At 36.5% G+C, this 16,821-nt stretch overlaps 1 protein-coding gene across 2 annotated transcripts in view; it reads left to right on the top strand.

Moving 5' to 3' along the window:
* Positions 1-16,821, top strand: part of dtr (defective transmitter release) — a 79,002-nt gene that overhangs the window by 44,674 nt on the left and 17,507 nt on the right. For both annotated transcript variants that reach the window (XM_072523147.1, XM_072523146.1), the window contains exons 8-10: positions 3,389-4,734; positions 4,791-4,893; positions 6,388-6,628. In XM_072523147.1, coding sequence (XP_072379248.1) covers positions 3,389-4,734; positions 4,791-4,893; positions 6,388-6,628 — 1,690 coding nt within the window. The remainder of the gene's footprint in view (positions 1-3,388; positions 4,735-4,790; positions 4,894-6,387; positions 6,629-16,821) is intronic.

Genomic DNA, 16,821 nt, shown 5'->3' with positions numbered 1-16,821 from the left:
CCATTTGGTGGAATTTGTCGTTCGAATTATCAGATGTTGTCGCCTGACGGATTATGGATGTCACAGGTACACAAGTTCCTACCTTTGTCTCTTTCTTGATGGTCACTGGGTAGTCGTTGACATTGATAAGTCTCACAGGAATTTCTTTAGCCGAAGTCACCAATTCCTTTCCAATTGTGATTCCACGGCCAACCTCATCGTCGTGGTTCCAAGGCTCCATCATAACAGGTGTCCCTTCGTCTACAATTCCCTGTAGTCGTGCTACTATGATCGTTTCGCTTCTCGCAGTCACGACTGTATCTTCTTTAATGGCTGCTTGCACAGTGTTGTTATTATGTGGATGAAGAAATACCTCCTCGTTGCCAACTTTGATTACCTTATTCCTAAAATCCAATTGGAATCTATGCATATTCATTACGTCCATTCCTAATATAACATCCTCTTCGATGTCAGCAACTATAACTGTATGGACGAACTTTTCTGCTCCAATTCCCAATTGTACCTGGATTTCTCCATGAATGTTGGCATTTTCACCTGTAGCAGTCCGAAGTCGCAACCTCGTTGGTAACAGTTTCTTTCGGCTGTTTATAACTGTCGGGCGTATAATGGTTCTGGTCGCTCCGGTATCCACCAACAACGTATGCTTTTTACCATTTATGTCTCCATCTACATATACACTATCTTCACGACATTTCAAAGAAGCTATTAGTATGAGAGGGTCTTTGGAAAAGTTCTGGGTCGAAGCTGCGCCCCTAAGGCTGACCCGTTCTAGTTTTCCTTGTGGTGAGTTTCTTGATTTGCGTCGTTCCTAGGGTGCTTACAGGAGCTTCGTACGTGTCCTATTTCGCCACAATTCCAGCATCTGATGGTCTTCGTTTTCTTGTATGTCATACTCTTAATCATATTAACGAGCTGGTCAAGTTTATCTTCATCTCCTTCCTCTTTTACAGTCTTAACTTTACTGTACCCTCCAGAGGCCTGCGTAGCTGACTCGTATTCGAGGGCGGCGGATAAGACATCAACCAGCGTCTTGTGACGAGCTAATCGTAGTGTTCTCTGCATTTCATGATCACGAAGACCATCAATAAACGTTTGAACGGCCAATTTTTCCATCATGTCTTCGGGAGCTGTTGGATAAGCATATCGTACTAATCTGGCAATATCTACCTCATATTCTTGAAGAGCCTCCTCTTTCTTCTGTCTACGATTTTTAAGCTGCGACTGATATACATGCTCCAAATGTTCGTGGCCATATCGCATATTTAACCTCTTCTTGAGTTATTCGAAATCATCGGTCTCCTCTACGGCTATGGTCTGAAGCACATCTAAGGCATCTCCTCGAAGAGCGATAGTCAGGTTTACAGCCTTTTCTTTTTCAGACCATCCATTCGCTCTTGCGGCTGATTCGAACTGTTTCATGTATATGTTCCATGACGATTTTCCATCGAAAGTTGGGACTTTCACATGGACAGAACCTCCATTTCCTTCAAATTTCGGCCGTGGTTCCAACTTACATTTCGTCTCTTCTTCTTTTGTCTCCACTGTAATTGGATTGTTTCCTCTCTTTGCTGTCCCTGTTTCCTCCATCTTCCTTTCCATCTCCTTAATCTTTTCTTCGAAGGCCGACATATCGGCTGCAACTTGGTTTTTTAACGAAGACATTCTATCGTCGAGGGCAGACATCTCAGAAGTTACTTTAGAGATTTCAAAAGAGATATTAGCAGAGACTTTGCTTTCCAGCGAAGAAATCTCGTTAGAAACTTTGTCTTCCAAAGAAGCGATGTCGCCGGAAACTTTGTTCTCTAATAATGCGATATCACCAGAAACTTTCGAAATATCGCCAGAAACTTTGTTCTCTAATGATGCGATGTCACCAGAAACTTTCGAAATCGACGAGAGGACAGCATCTTCACATATATAAGTCTCTGGATCTAGTCCTTCTTCTAGCAAAGCGTTCTTTAGTCGTTGGACTAACTCAACCTTTTTTCCGGTAGAAGCTAATTCTCTGTCTTCGAGATGTCTTCTTAAATTAGTCACTGTGAGCTCATAAATCGTAGCCATTTCCACAATTTTCACTTATCCCACTTCTGACACCACTGTTAAGTCTTTTATTTATTTATAATTATTTATATTTTGTTGTGAATTCTTTAATTTATAATGTCTTGTTCTTATCTTAATTCATCAAAAAGCACAATAATTTATATTAATTTATTTAACGAACTATACATAATTTATATAGGCGAGCGTGACATTTAAATCGCGGCCGCGGGTCTTCAGATATTAACTGTCCCTTCCAAATAAAATGTCCTGTTAATATATGCCAGTGCCGTTATCTCGAAAAGTCTAAAACCTTCTTGAGTAGACGACGGCGAAACGGTAAGGGCAAACTGGATTTCCCATCGACTCGCCTCGAACTTTCGAAATGTTGTTTTTTTGGAAGCTTCCGTTCAGGCCTCGCACAATCTACAACATAACAGAATTAGTCATAATATTTACAGTTATTTTAGGCCAGGATTTTTATCGTAACAATATATTTCCTTGTTGTTAATAGATCACCATTCGGACTTCTGCGTTGGTTTGTAGTTGCCTTGAATTATTTTCTGTTGACGTAGACGTTTTACAAAATGCTCTACGTTGTTTCTCTCTGTTAAAGTATTTTATATATTTAAGTTCCTTTTTTAAGCGGTTTGGTTTTTTTCTTTGGTGGATTTCCCTTTTTTCTCTTTGTTTTTGTCTGGTGATTCTCTCCAGTTGTTCTAGTTGATGGGGTTAGTATTTTAGGATTCATTATATACTTCTGTAGGATTTCTTTTATTTTTTTTGTATTGCATTCGTGTATTCATCGTTAAACCAATAATTTTTAACTTCATAAATTTCTGTTACTATTTTACCTTTGGCTGCTGCTTCAATGTCTACCTTTATTTTGATCCAGTAGGAGTCTATATAGTTCTGGCCTTCAATTGATTTTTTGATTCCTTATTTGTTGGATATGTTTTCCGAGCACTGTTCTACAACTGTTGCATCTCTTAGCTTTTGCACATTCCATTTTTTTCTTTTAAAAAAGAAGACATTTGAAATTCTAGCTCTGAATGTTGAGATCAGTAGGCAATGATCTGAGTCTACGTTTGCTCCTCTATAACTTCTGCTGTTCATTACGTCCATTACATGTCTTGACTCTAATCTATTGAATATTTACTTGGACTAAGTTCTTTATATACTATGCTATATTTTTGTTCAATAAAAATAATAGCTTTATTTTAATAAGGTTTCGGTAATTTATTTTTAAATTACGTCATATTAAATATTTTAGTACATTTTTCTATTTTTCTTTGTATGAAAGATTATATTATATTATATTCAGCTTTACAAATAATAATTATATTTTCAGCATACAAGAGCAGATTTATGATTGAAGAAATTATAGGGGCTGATCAGTTACCCTGCACCAGTAAAGATAACACTATACAATTTGAATCTGAAACAGATACAGCCGATTCAAATATGTATGAGAAAGAAAACGAGATAACAGATGACCTAATGATGAACAAAGATACTGATTATATACAGGAAAATAATCTAAATAAATCTAATTGTAACAAACTTTGTATAAATGAAACTACTAACAATATTGAAGCCGATCAGAACGTGAATTATCAAAACAATCTTCATGAGGTTAAAAAAGGCTCTGATATTACCAAGAATATAGATAATACATTAAAAAATAAAACTGAAATTGATTTCGAAAAAGTATTTGATAAGATAGATGCAACTGAAATCAAAGACACAATTGCAGCTACTAGACTTAGAGCTAAAGAAGCAGCAATAGAAGCGGTAAAACGATCTCAAAGTACCAATCTGTCGATGACATTTGAAGAATTTTTAGAAAGCAGAATGGATACAAACAAAATTGTAACTGAAAATAATACGGTTGAAGATTCTCCACAAGAAAATGTTACCGAAGACCTAATTTCATCTAAGAAAAACAATGGTCCGAATATTAAACTAGGATCATTGTTACTGCATGAAATTGGGGAGAAAGCATGTGACTCAGATGATACTGAGACCGAAGAAAGCGATACTGAAAAAGATAACTGTCTTGAAATGCTTTACAAAAGAAAAGAAACATTACTACACTTAGATTGCAAAAGCCCTTATAATTTAGTGGAAGGCAATAAAACAAATTTATTCGGGAAAGATTTTTCTTTAAATAATAAGGACAATACTAACAAATTAAACAGTAATTTAATATTAAACGAAGTTAATATATCAAATAAAAACAAAAGTTTTGAGAGTAGTGATGATTATAACTATAAAGAAGTTGACAAAAAATTAAATAATCCCAACGAATCGGGATCTATTAAAGGGGACAAGCAAATTAAAGGCAACCTCAATACAACTTTAGAATGTGTCGTAACTGAAAACGATCCAATTTTAATAAAAGACGAAATAAATAAATTTAACGAAATCGACGATTCAGTAAATTTTTCTATAAAAACATTCGATGAAAATACAGAATTCAAAAACCAACTATCAGAAAATTCAAATTTAAATTTAGATGAAGAAGACAACTTTCAAGACGCTGTTGAAGACATCCGCATATATGAAAATGATATACTTGTTAAAACTTCACATTCGGAAAATGTTAGTGATAATAAACCTTCATTAAATAACTGTAACGATGCTGTGACTGATCAAGATAATAAATTGACCTATTTGGAAAAAAATAACGTCACGGTAAATACAAAAGTCAAAATTAAAAACAAGTTATTTTTAAAAACTATTGTTTATAGATTTCCGAAGAAATTTGGTCCACTCTAAATGAAGATAGTAATTTAACTAGACACGAAATTAAGAACATTCTTCAGACTGAGATTAGAAAATTGACTGACGATGGTATGTATTTATTTTTATGTATTTTTTAAAACCTTAAAATATACTTTTCAGCGATATATGTTTATATCATCCCTTTACCGACATGCCGTGCCTAAGCATCCCCCTTTATCTTCTACTTCTTCGAGGAACCCACAAATCAACAATTCCTCGTATTGGGTGATTAACGTCTCGACGTTGAACGTGACCAAACCATCTTAACCTATACTCTACCTTTCCACTAATATATCTCATTCTTAATTTCATCCTTTCTTGTCACTCCACTCATCCATATAAGCATTCTCATTTCCCCCACATACATTCGTCGTTTCTCTTACTTTTTACCTACACATTTAATTTCTTGCATAGTGGCTGATAGTGGATGTTTTATAGAATTTTTCCTTCAATTTCATTGGAATATCTCTGTTACATAACACACCACTCGCTTCCGTCTACTTCATCCATCCAAACCTAATTCTACTGCATGCATCTCTGTAGATATCCCCATTACTCTTAATACTGATCATAGGTACTTAAGACTATTATTTTTCACAATCATTTCACCATCCAAAGATATCTTCTTATTTTTAGTAATTTCATATTTAAATGATCATTCCAAATATGTACTATGTTTTTATTCTACTAAGTTTTAAACCTTTTTCCTCAAGAGCTTGTCTCCACTGTTCCAGTTTTTGTTTTTATCGCTTTCACTATTTTTTACTAACACTACGTAAATATGTATTTCTGAATATTTGGTCGTCATCAGTATGGTGCAGCCAAGTTAGAAAAGGAGCAAATTAACTTTGGGAAATAATCTAAAGGAGCGCATAGCTCTTGCGTATCTCAATTATCGTATCGGTTATCGCTTTTATGTTATGTCCAAGGTGCCTTGTTAAAAGAAGGAGTGGTTTTAGTTTGTAGGCGACTGGTCAGAGGGCATGCGGCGCATATAATCCATACTCTGGATGCTGTCCTGTTCTTTTTCGGATCGAATTCAACAGTAATAGGAATATCTTCCCAAGTCGGTTTAGAACCTTTTCATCTCAGTCAAAACAAAAAGATTTATTTAAGAGAATTATGGAAGTTAGACAAATAACAGAGGAATGGAGAAGCAGTATATTATAGTACGAGATCCTACTGCAGGATCACCACGTTCATAACGTAGTTAATCAAACTCACATTTTTGCACACTTCATCTATTTTATTTTCGACTGAGTTGCGAGTTTTGCCAATGATTTTTGTCTTAGCTATAGTATACTAGTCTGGCATTAATTAACATTCTTTTTTGTTATATACTCGTATATATATACATATATATATATATATATATATATATATACATATATACATGTATACATATATATATATAAATATATATATATATATATATATATATATATATATATATATATATATATCTGTATATATATATATATATATACACCTATATATATATATATATATATATATATATATATATATACATATATGAGTAATGCTACCTATAATTTGCTTTAGAAACCAGTCTTCAAGCTGTTATACACGAGGATATAAAGATACAAAACAAAAAAAGTGAATGGCCACAAAATATGTTTTATATAGAATTGGATAAAAGTGAAAAAACAGAAGCAAAAAAACCTTTAGGACAACAAGGCGATGGACCAGGTGAATTTATTATTCCACAAACAGTTAAAACTAAGGAAGAAATTAGAAAAATGCTGTCATCGATACCCGAAGAAAATGCCGATGAAGATAGAGAGTAAGTACAAAAATACTGTCTTTCATTATTTTTAAACATAGTGAATTACTGTTAAAATTTTTGGATTGTTAATATCTAATTAATGATATTAATAAAAATATTTTGTTTTTGATCACACATTCTTAAATAATTTAAACTAAGAAAAATCGCGTAACCGTACATTGCGCATTTTTTTTTTTTCGTTGACGAAAAAATCTTTTTTACTGTAATCTGTTAGTAGTTATACGGGAAAAACATTTAAAAAATTATAGGTGGTACATAGAATACAATTATTGTTTCACGCTTTTTTCATCGGTTTCTCGTTTCGTGATGTGACTAAGGTAAGATGGGGCAAGTGCGAATGAAAAAATTCATAGTTAATATTCATTTAACTACAAAAATTGCCTCTTTCAAATTAAGATTTTTTTAAACTTCTGTCGTATAATTGTGATTATTAACCGACCAATTAAAACTATTTAGATAACAAAAATATATTACCTACCAAATTTGCCTATACATTTTTTTCGCAAGTACATGTTACGCACTTGCCCCACTGATCCGGGGTAAGAGCAGAATATGCCATTATTTTTGCTAATAATAATAAGTGTTCCATACGGGGCTAGTGCAGAAATCCTACATATATGTAATTTTTATTCTTTATGCTTAACTTTAATAAAATATTAAGAAAAAAATGCTACGAAATATTTTTTAGGAGAGAGTCAAAACAATTTCAGATATTTTGACTGAAAAATATTTATTTAAAATAAAAACATAAACTAAACGTACCAGAATGAATAAATCCTGTTAACAGTAACAAAAAATAATAATAATTGGAAAAAATACTTATGCTATGCTTCAAACACTTCAGGTGCAGTCTCAAAAATATACTTTTCGTAATCAGCAGTTATTGATATTTTTGGAACAGGTAGTTTTGTTTCTATGTCCGACAGTAGAATAGTGCAGACATCGTTGGGTTTTAAAATAAAATGGCACTTATTTGTAAGCCTTTTCAAGCCTGTTACTTTGGCTTCATCACCATTGATCAGTTGTTTCACCAAACAAACATATTTGAACATTTTCTTTTTTCCAGGAAAATTTACTAATACAAAATCCCCAATTTGTATTTTGGTAAATGTAAGTTTGTCAGTAGGGTTTTTTTCATCAAACTCTTCCAAATCACTTTTGCTTAGCTCTTCAAATTCAACAATTCTGTTTTCGCTTGAATCACTGTACCAAGAACTATTATCATTTTCGGAACTGCTTTCAGCAATTTTTTTTTGTAAATCTTTTTAATTTTTTTTTCTGGTTTATATTTTTTTGTTGTATTTGAACTTAAAATTTTTTCAACATCGGCTCTTGTTATCACCTCTGCACCCAAGCACACGCGTTTTCTTTTCTTCGAATTAGAATTGTTTTCACGTTTGGTTGACCTCAATAACAACTCTTCGAATGAAACATCCAGAATCTTCTCAGTTTCTTGGAATGTTTGTATATCTGTCGAGCTGGAAGTTGACTGTGCTTCGACTGTGATTGGATTTTCATTATTTTTTGCTGATGTACTAGGCAAAGTTAAGTCAGGACCATCAAACCTAGCCACGTTACGGGTTTTTTGCCAACGTTGGAGAGCCACTGGGTCAAATAAATCTTGCTGAATAATATTCCTATTCAGCGGAACTATTCCTGCTTTAATGAAACCACTCACTAATATTTCGGGCCTGGTTTCCTGCCATATTTCTCCTATCATCTTGGGAAACATACTTTTTGTTACAGCGGCCCCCACATTTCTTCTCTGCCATTCAACAAGTTTAGCATCCCAACGGGTCTTCAGTGATTTAAATACACACAAATCTAAGGGCTGGAGTACATGACTGGTGTGAGGAGGGAGCTTAAGTATCGTAATATGGTTTTCAACAGCTATATTTATGACATCTGCTCCAAGATGACTCGCGTGTCCGTCGTAAATTACTAATACCGGTCGTTCTGAACCAATAAACTTAAAAAAACTGTTTTCAAAATAGTTTCTAAATACAGTTGTCTCCATCCACCCTTTAGTAGTGGCAGCGTAGGTAGTATCTAAAAACTCCGTGCCACGCGGAGCAGTCCACTGGTCCCAAACATGTTTACCTTTGAAGACAATAAGCGGAGGTGCTTTTTTGCCACTTGCGCTGCAGCACATAAGAACAGTTGTATTTTGTTTGCCAGGCCCACTAATAGTTCTTGTGGATGGAGCTCCCCTTTGTCCGACAATTTTTGTTTTTGACGGATCTGTGCAAAAACTGCTTTCACCCAAGTTCCAAATTTGCGACGGGCCTTCTTGTAAACCAAGTTCTTCTATAACGTTTTCAAGTGAATCAAAATAGTTGTAGATCAGGAATGGGTCAAGGTTTTATTTTCTAGCAAATTCAACACTCGGGTTTTTTAATAGAGAGGTTATGTCTACGCTTGAAATTAAGAAACCAATCTTCTCCTGGTTTACCATCTTTAAACTGTGTCTTAATGTTATTCTCTTTGACGAAGTCAGCTACAACCTGCAACACTTCTTTTCTAGAAAGGCCAAAACCCCATTTTTCCATAGTACGAAGGCCATTTGCTAGTTTTTCTTCTTCCTGTTGAGGAATGTCCTGAGTTCTTCCATAGCTGGAACTTTTTTGTCCTCTCCTACCTTTAAGGTGATCATGGAGAGTACTTCTTGGAATTGTGTACACTTTAGTAGCTCGGTATAAAGTCATTTGCCCAGATTTAATTGCCGACAGTGCAATTTTTAAACTCTCTTTCGTATATCCTTTGCCCCTGCTACTTCTGCGAATGTAATTTCTCACCACGGTGGAACTAAAAGCATAAAGAAAAACTGTGTGAGATTTGGGGCAAGTGCGTAATATGTGCCGCTCTTACCCCACAATTTTATCCGCACTAGCCCCGACTTTAAAAATACGTGGGGCAAGAGCGGTACAACAATAAAAACTGTCAAAAAGTAAATATTTAAAAAATATATTATGTTTATCATAAACTATTGTGCCTAAGATACTTACCTACCAAAAATAATATAAAGATGTTCACAGATTCGGTAGATATAAATGAATTAATTTTTATCAGTGACCTTGCTCGAGAAGTTGCAAAACACAAGTGACACTACCGTACCTATAACATCAGTGAAACGTAATAAAGCAGCTCGCTGTTGTTAAAGACTGTTGTCACGGGTATTAAAGATACCAAATAATAGATGGCAGCCCATATTTCAAAAGTGATAGGTTTTTATGATAATGTTCTGCACTTGCCCCGATAATGCACTTGCCCCATCTTACCTTATATGAATCCGAACGCAAATCTTTGGAAGTAGGTAAGTTATTGTAGCAGAACGTTTCTTTTTTTACTTGAATACTTTTTTCAATGTAACTTTTCCTTTCTCTTTTACGTACAGATATACTTACTTAGTTGTACAAACAGTAGTCAATCCCAGCACGGGATTTTTATAAGGTTAAATATTTTCCTCTGACTCGTTTTTATTCACCAATCTTACAACCAATAATTTATTATTCTTATATAGAGCAAATGATAAAATACATGAAGGTACCAGTTTTTAGTACGCATTATTATTTTGTAGTGGCCATTAAATTTATCAAATAAGTCAACACATACTTGTACTATACGAGTATGCATTCTCTTACACAGTTGGGGATGGGATAATTACAGTTTTTCCTTTTTTTTGTCCAAAATGTTTTAATTGCAACTAGCTGTCCCCCCAGATGTCTTTTAGTACTTCGCATAAAATTTTCCAGCATTCTCTTTTGGTCTTGTTTATTGTTTCTTTAAAATCTTTCTATTTTCTTTGTATTCTTTTTTTGCTTCTTGACTTTGACATCTTTGTGCTCTCCTTTTTGTTTCTTTTTTGCATTTTTTTCTTAGGGTGTTTATTTCTTGGTTTCACCAATGACAGAGTATAATTATATTCTCTTTCTTCTCTTGTACAAATTCACTTTTCCTCAATACTTGTTTTAACGTATTATTTAATTCTCTTATTGATTCTATATCTTCTATACCTTTTTTTTAATCTAAGGCAAATTTCAGACATGGATCGTTTTTGGCCATCTTATAGCTGTTAAGGTTGCTATTTATTGTTTGTGAGGATGGTTCGTCGAATGTGATAAAGTTGTTCCTCTAATTATGAAATTAAATTTCCTTCCTCAAAGAGCATAGACATTTAAATGTAATATCCTGCCTTTTGCTCGATGTTTTAATCGAATTCCTGTAATAGCTTTAGCCACCTTGACACTGATTTCTCTAGATTATGGAACTCTATAAGCCATTTTTAAGGTAAGATCAGAGAAGAAACTTTTGGTTAGTTTTTGGTAGTTAGGTTAGACTATACTTAGTCCTTCTCTATTCTCATTAGTTTTAAATCAAATAATAGCGAAACTACATGGTAATATTCCGTAGCACTTAATGTAATATGCATCTAGTGTGAGTAGGAAATAGTGAAAGCGACTAAAAACAACAACTGCAAGAAGACAAACTCATGAGGAAAAAGATTTAAAACTTAGTAGGACAAAAACAGAGTATTTGGAATGTTCATTTAAAGATGGAGTTACTACAAATAAAATGATATCTTTGGATGGTGAAATTATTGTTACGATAAATAATGACGGCTCATATCACTCAAAACTGTAAACATATTTATTACTAATATTTTTTCTATTCTAGTTATTTCGGCGCTCAGTTGAAAGACCTGCCTACCTGAATTCTGATGAGTCACCGCGACTTGAAATTTCCAAAAGCAGGCCGAACAAAACCAGTCTGAGCGACCTTCTGGGGTATTCGATGGGAAATCGAGGCAACTCCGGAACTTAGAGAATAACGGCATTTTATATTTAAAGAGGAATTTTGTTGTAAACAGAACAGTTAGTTTTTGAACATTGCGTCGGGTTTTTAAAATGTAACGCACGTTATAAGAAATGTAGATAAATTATATAATTATTAATGTAAATAAATTAGTTATATTGTGCAAATATTGTTATAAGTGTAGAACCTTTAATAATAAATAATAAATAAATAATAACAATAAATTAGATTAATAATAATATTACAATTGGTGTCAAAAGTGAATATAAAATAAATTGTGAAAATGACTACGATTTATGAGCTCACAGTGACGAATTTAAGACATCTCGAGGATAGAGAATTAGCTTCTACCGGAAAAAGGCTGAGTTAGTCCAGCGACTAAAGAACGCTTTGGAGCAAGATCGTTTAGATCCAGAAACTTATATATTTGAAGACAAACATGCTACTGTTATCTCGTCGATTTCGAAATTAGAGAACAAGGTTTCTGGTGACATCGCATCATTAGAGAACAAAGTTTCTAATGAGATTTCTTCTCTGGAAAGCAAAGTTTCTGCTAACATCTCTTCGGAAATCTCTAAAGTCACTTCTGAGATGTCTGCCTTGGACGATAGAATATCTTCGTTAAAAAACCAAGTTGCTGCCGATAAGTTGGCCTTCGAAGAAAATATGAAAGAGATGGAAAGCAAGATGGAGGAAACAGGGACAGCACAGAGAGGATACAAGCCAATTACAGTAGAGACAAAAGAAGACGAGACGAAATGTAAGTTGGAAATACGCCCGAAATTTGAAGGAAGTAAAGGTTCTGTTCATGTGAAAGTCCCAACTTTCGACGGAAAATCGTCATGGAACAACTACATGAAACAGTTCGAATCAGCTGCAAGAGCGAATGGATGGTCTGAAAAAGAAAAGGCTGTAAACCTAACTATCGCTCTTCGAGGAGATGCCTTAGATGTGCTTCAGACCATAGCCATAGAGGAGACCGATGATTTCGAACAACTTAAGAAGAGGTTAAATATGCGATATGGCCACGAAAATTTGGAGCATGGATATCAGTCGTAGCTTAAAAATTAAAGACAAAAGAAAGATGATGCTCTTCAAGAATATGAGGTAGATATTCCAGATTAGTACGATATGCTTATCCAACAGCTCCCGAAGACATGATGGAAAAGCTGGCCGTTCAAACGTTTATTGATGGTCTTCGTGATCATGAGATGCAGAGAACACTGCGATTAGCTCGTCACAAGACGCTGGTTGATGTCTTATCCGCCGCCCTCGAATACGAGTCAGCTACACAGGCCTCAGGAGGGTACAGTAAAGTTAGGACTGTAAAAGAGGAAGGAGATGAAGATAAACTTGACCAGCTCGTTAATATCATTAAGAGTATGACATACAAGAAAATGAAGACTATAAAATGCTGGAATTGTGGCGAAATAGAACACGTACGAAGTTCATGTAAGCACCCTAGGTACGACGCAAGTCAAGAAACTCATCATCAGGAAAACTAGAACGTATCGGCTTTAAGGGGGCAGCTTCGACCCCGAACTTTTCCAAAGACCCTCTCATACTAATAGATTCTTTGAAATGTCGTGAAGAAATAAATGGTAGAAGGCATACTTTATTGGTGGATACCGGAGCGACCAGAACCATTATATGCCCGACAGTTATAAACAGCCATAAGAAACTGTCACCAACAAGGTTGCGACTTCGGACCGCTACAGGTGAAAATGCCAACGTTCATGGAGAAATCCAGGTACAATTAGGAATTGGAGCAGAAAAGTTCGTCGATACTGTTATAGTTGCTGACATCGAAGAGGATGTTATATTAGGAATGGACGTAATGAATATGCATGCATTCCAATTGGATTTTAAGAAAAGGGTAATCAAAGTTGGCAATGAGGAGGTATTTCTTGATCCACATAACGACAACACTGTGCAAGATACAGTTGTGCCTGCGAGAAGCGAAACGATCATACTAGCGAGGCTACAGGGAATTGTGGACAAAGGGAGACCTGTTATGATGGAGCCTTGGAACCATGACGACGAGGCTGGCCGTGGAATCATAATTGGAAAGGAATTGGTGACTTCGGCTAAAGAAATTCCTGTGAGACTTATCAATGTCAATGACTACCCAGTTACCATCAAAAAAGAGACAAAAGTAGGAACTTGTGTATCTGTGACATCCATAATCCCTCAGGCGACAACATCTGATAATTCCAACGACAAATTCGACCAAATGGTTGCAGTTGCGGGACAGTCTCTAAATCAGATGGAGGAAAGGAAATTAAGGGAATTTCTTCGGCAGTATCATGATATTTTCGTACCGAAAGGAGGAAAGACGGGAAGAACAACCGTTGTTAAGCATAAAATTGATACTGGTAATGCTAAGCCAATTCGTCAAACAGCTCGACGATTACCACAGGCGAAAAGAGAGGAAGCTGAAACGATTGTTCAGGAAATGAAGAAAGACGGGGTGATAGAACCTTCTACCAGCCCATGGGTCTCTCCGGTGGTCCTGGTTAAGAAGAAAGACGGAACGACGAGGTTCTGTGTGGATTACCGTTTGCTGAACAACGTTACCAAGAAAGATAGTTATCCTCTGCCTCGGATCGACGACACGTTGGACACATTGGCTGGAAGTAAATTGTTTTCTACTTTGGATCTGAAGTCTGAATTCTGGCAGGTAGAAATGGACCCAGTAGATAAAGAAAAGGCAGACTTCACCACAGGATCTGGATTGTGGCAATTTAACGATATGCCATTTGGACTCTGTAATGTTACTGCGACATTTGAGAGGCTTATGGAAAATGTGTTGAGAGGGTTATCTTGGAAAACATGCCTGGTTTACCTGGATGACATAATCGTCTTGGGGGAGACATTTGAAGACCATCTGAAGAATTTAGAAAACGTTTTTAATCGACTTAAAGCTGTCCAATTGATGTTAAACCCCAAGAAGTGCCAGCTATTTCAAAGTAAAGTCAATTATCTGGGTCATATAGTCAGTAAAGAAGGAGGGGCCGTGGATAAGGGAAAAATCGATTCCAATAAGGAATGACCAGAACCTACTGACAAACATCAAGTGAGAAGTTTTCTTGGACTATGTACTTACTAGCGGAGGTTTATTAAGTTTGCAGATATCGCTAAGCCATTAACGCGACTTACAGAGGAAGCAAGAGATTACCGCTGGGAGACAGACTGCCAAAATGCCTTTGAGACCTTGAAAAAGCATTTAATAATAGCACCAATTTTAGGGTATCCACTGCCAGAAAGAGAGTTCATCTTAGATACAGATGCAAGTAATTTGGGAATTAGAGGAGTGCTGTCTCAGATTCAAGGAGGACAGGAACGAGTCCTTGGGTATTTTAGTAAAGTTCTTTCAAAACCTAAGCGGAATTATTGCGTCAGTAGAAGAGAACTTCTAGCAGTAGTGAAATCAGTAGAGCACTTCTATCAATACCTCTATGGAAGGAAGTTTTTTTAATCCGAACCGACCATGCCGCCCTTAAGTAGTTGATGCAGTTTAAGAATCCAGAGGGTCAGATAGCCAGATGGATCGAACGACTCCAAGAATACGATTTCAAGATTGAGCACCGGGCCGGAGTTAGCCACAGAAACGCTAATTCTCTTTCCAGAAGGCTATGCCCAGCAGAGTGTTCCCACTGCAACAACACGGAATCCAAAGAAGAAGCAATGCTAAGAACAACGATGTTCAACGACGACTGGACGCCTACTAAGATCAGGGAAGAACAAGAAAGAGATCCAGTTATATAGAAAATTCGAAAATGGAAAGAGGAAAACCGTCGACCACCTTGCAAGAAATATCAAACCTATGCTCAGTAGTTAAGACGTATTGGGCCCAGTGGGACTCATTTATCATGGAAGATAGCTTGCTAAAACGAGTCCTGGAAAATGATGACGGTTCAGAGAAGAGAAGACAGTTGGTGATCCCAAAGAGCAGAATAGCCGAAGTACTTCGTCAGTTACACGACAGTCTATCAGGAGGTTATTTTGGTGTAAAGAAAACCCTTCAGCGAATTCGGGAACGGTTTTATTGGATGAACAGTTCCGACGACGTAAAAGACTGGTGTAAGAAATGTACTATTTGTGCTGCGAGTAACGGGCCTTACCGAAAAAGGAGAGCTCCTATGAGACAATATAATGTTGGAAGCCCGTTTGAAAGAATAGCTTTGGACATCGCTGGGCCATTTCCAGAAAGTGAAAATGGAGGCAAGTACATGTTGGTAGTAATGGATTACTTCACTAAATGGGTCGAGATTTACGCACTTCCAGACCAGAAGGCCGCCACCGTTGCAGATAAGTTGATCCAAGAATATATCAGCCGATGTGGAGTGCCTTTGGAGATCCATAGTGACCAAGGCAGGAATTTCGAAAGCGATCTATTCCAAGGAATATGTGATAAACTAGGCATGAAGAAAACAAGAACTACCGCGTATCATCTGCAATCGGATGGTATGGTAGAACGAATGAAGGTATGGTAGGACAGTTGGCAAGTATTTGACAAAGATGGTGTCCGATCATCAGCGAGACACTACCAGAGTCCTATTCGGACGCGAGATGCGACTACCTTGTGATTTAGAGTTTGGGTGTCGACCTGGAGAAGATGTAGCAGGTGAAGACTATGTGATTGAATTACGAAGAAGATCAACGATGTCATCTACCGAATAAGCAAGATTCCGAGGGGAAAGCCGATGATAGTACACCATAACCGGCTGGTGTCTTTCGAAGGTGACCACGACGTAGATGAAGAAGTGGAAGTAAACCAAGTCCAAGATGTGTCTGACCTCACGTTTGAGGAATTCATGGGTGCCTATGGAGGTACCGGTAAAGCAAGACATGGTGTTACCACTGAAGAAAAGCAAGATCTAATCGCGATTCCCGATGACTACTCGCTCGCCCTTACCATCCCGGCCAGTATCAAAGACGCACCAGGGTTAGCATCCGTATTTCGAAGGAAGTTTGGTCGAGTTGCAGAACTTCAATGCCAAGTGCCAGCTCCCGGGAAAGCCTTGAAACTCCAAGATGCATCACGTTACCTTTTCTACCTGGTAACAAAAGACACTGCCCGTGACCAACCTACCTACCGAGATGTATGGGAAGCCTTACTTCAATTGAGAGAGCACGTACTAGAGTCCGACGTGCAAAAGTTAGCCATACCAAGTTGGAGTGCCGCCAATTAGATTGGAGGGTTATCCGAAGTATGGTGGAGGAGATCTTTAAAGACACCGAAGTCCAGGTGTTAGTCTGTTGCAAACCGCATAGTTACTGGTGCGGAGAGAAAACCTTTCCTTGTCATTTTTATACAACTGGAAGTTGTAAAAGATGGTCCAGTTGCCGATACCAGCATACCGTTCCAGTTCCAG

This window comes from Diabrotica undecimpunctata, chromosome 2, assembly GCF_040954645.1.
Source record: "Diabrotica undecimpunctata isolate CICGRU chromosome 2, icDiaUnde3, whole genome shotgun sequence".
NCBI classification, from domain to species: domain Eukaryota; kingdom Metazoa; phylum Arthropoda; class Insecta; order Coleoptera; family Chrysomelidae; genus Diabrotica; species Diabrotica undecimpunctata.
This window is presented reverse-complemented; position numbering and strand designations above follow the sequence as displayed.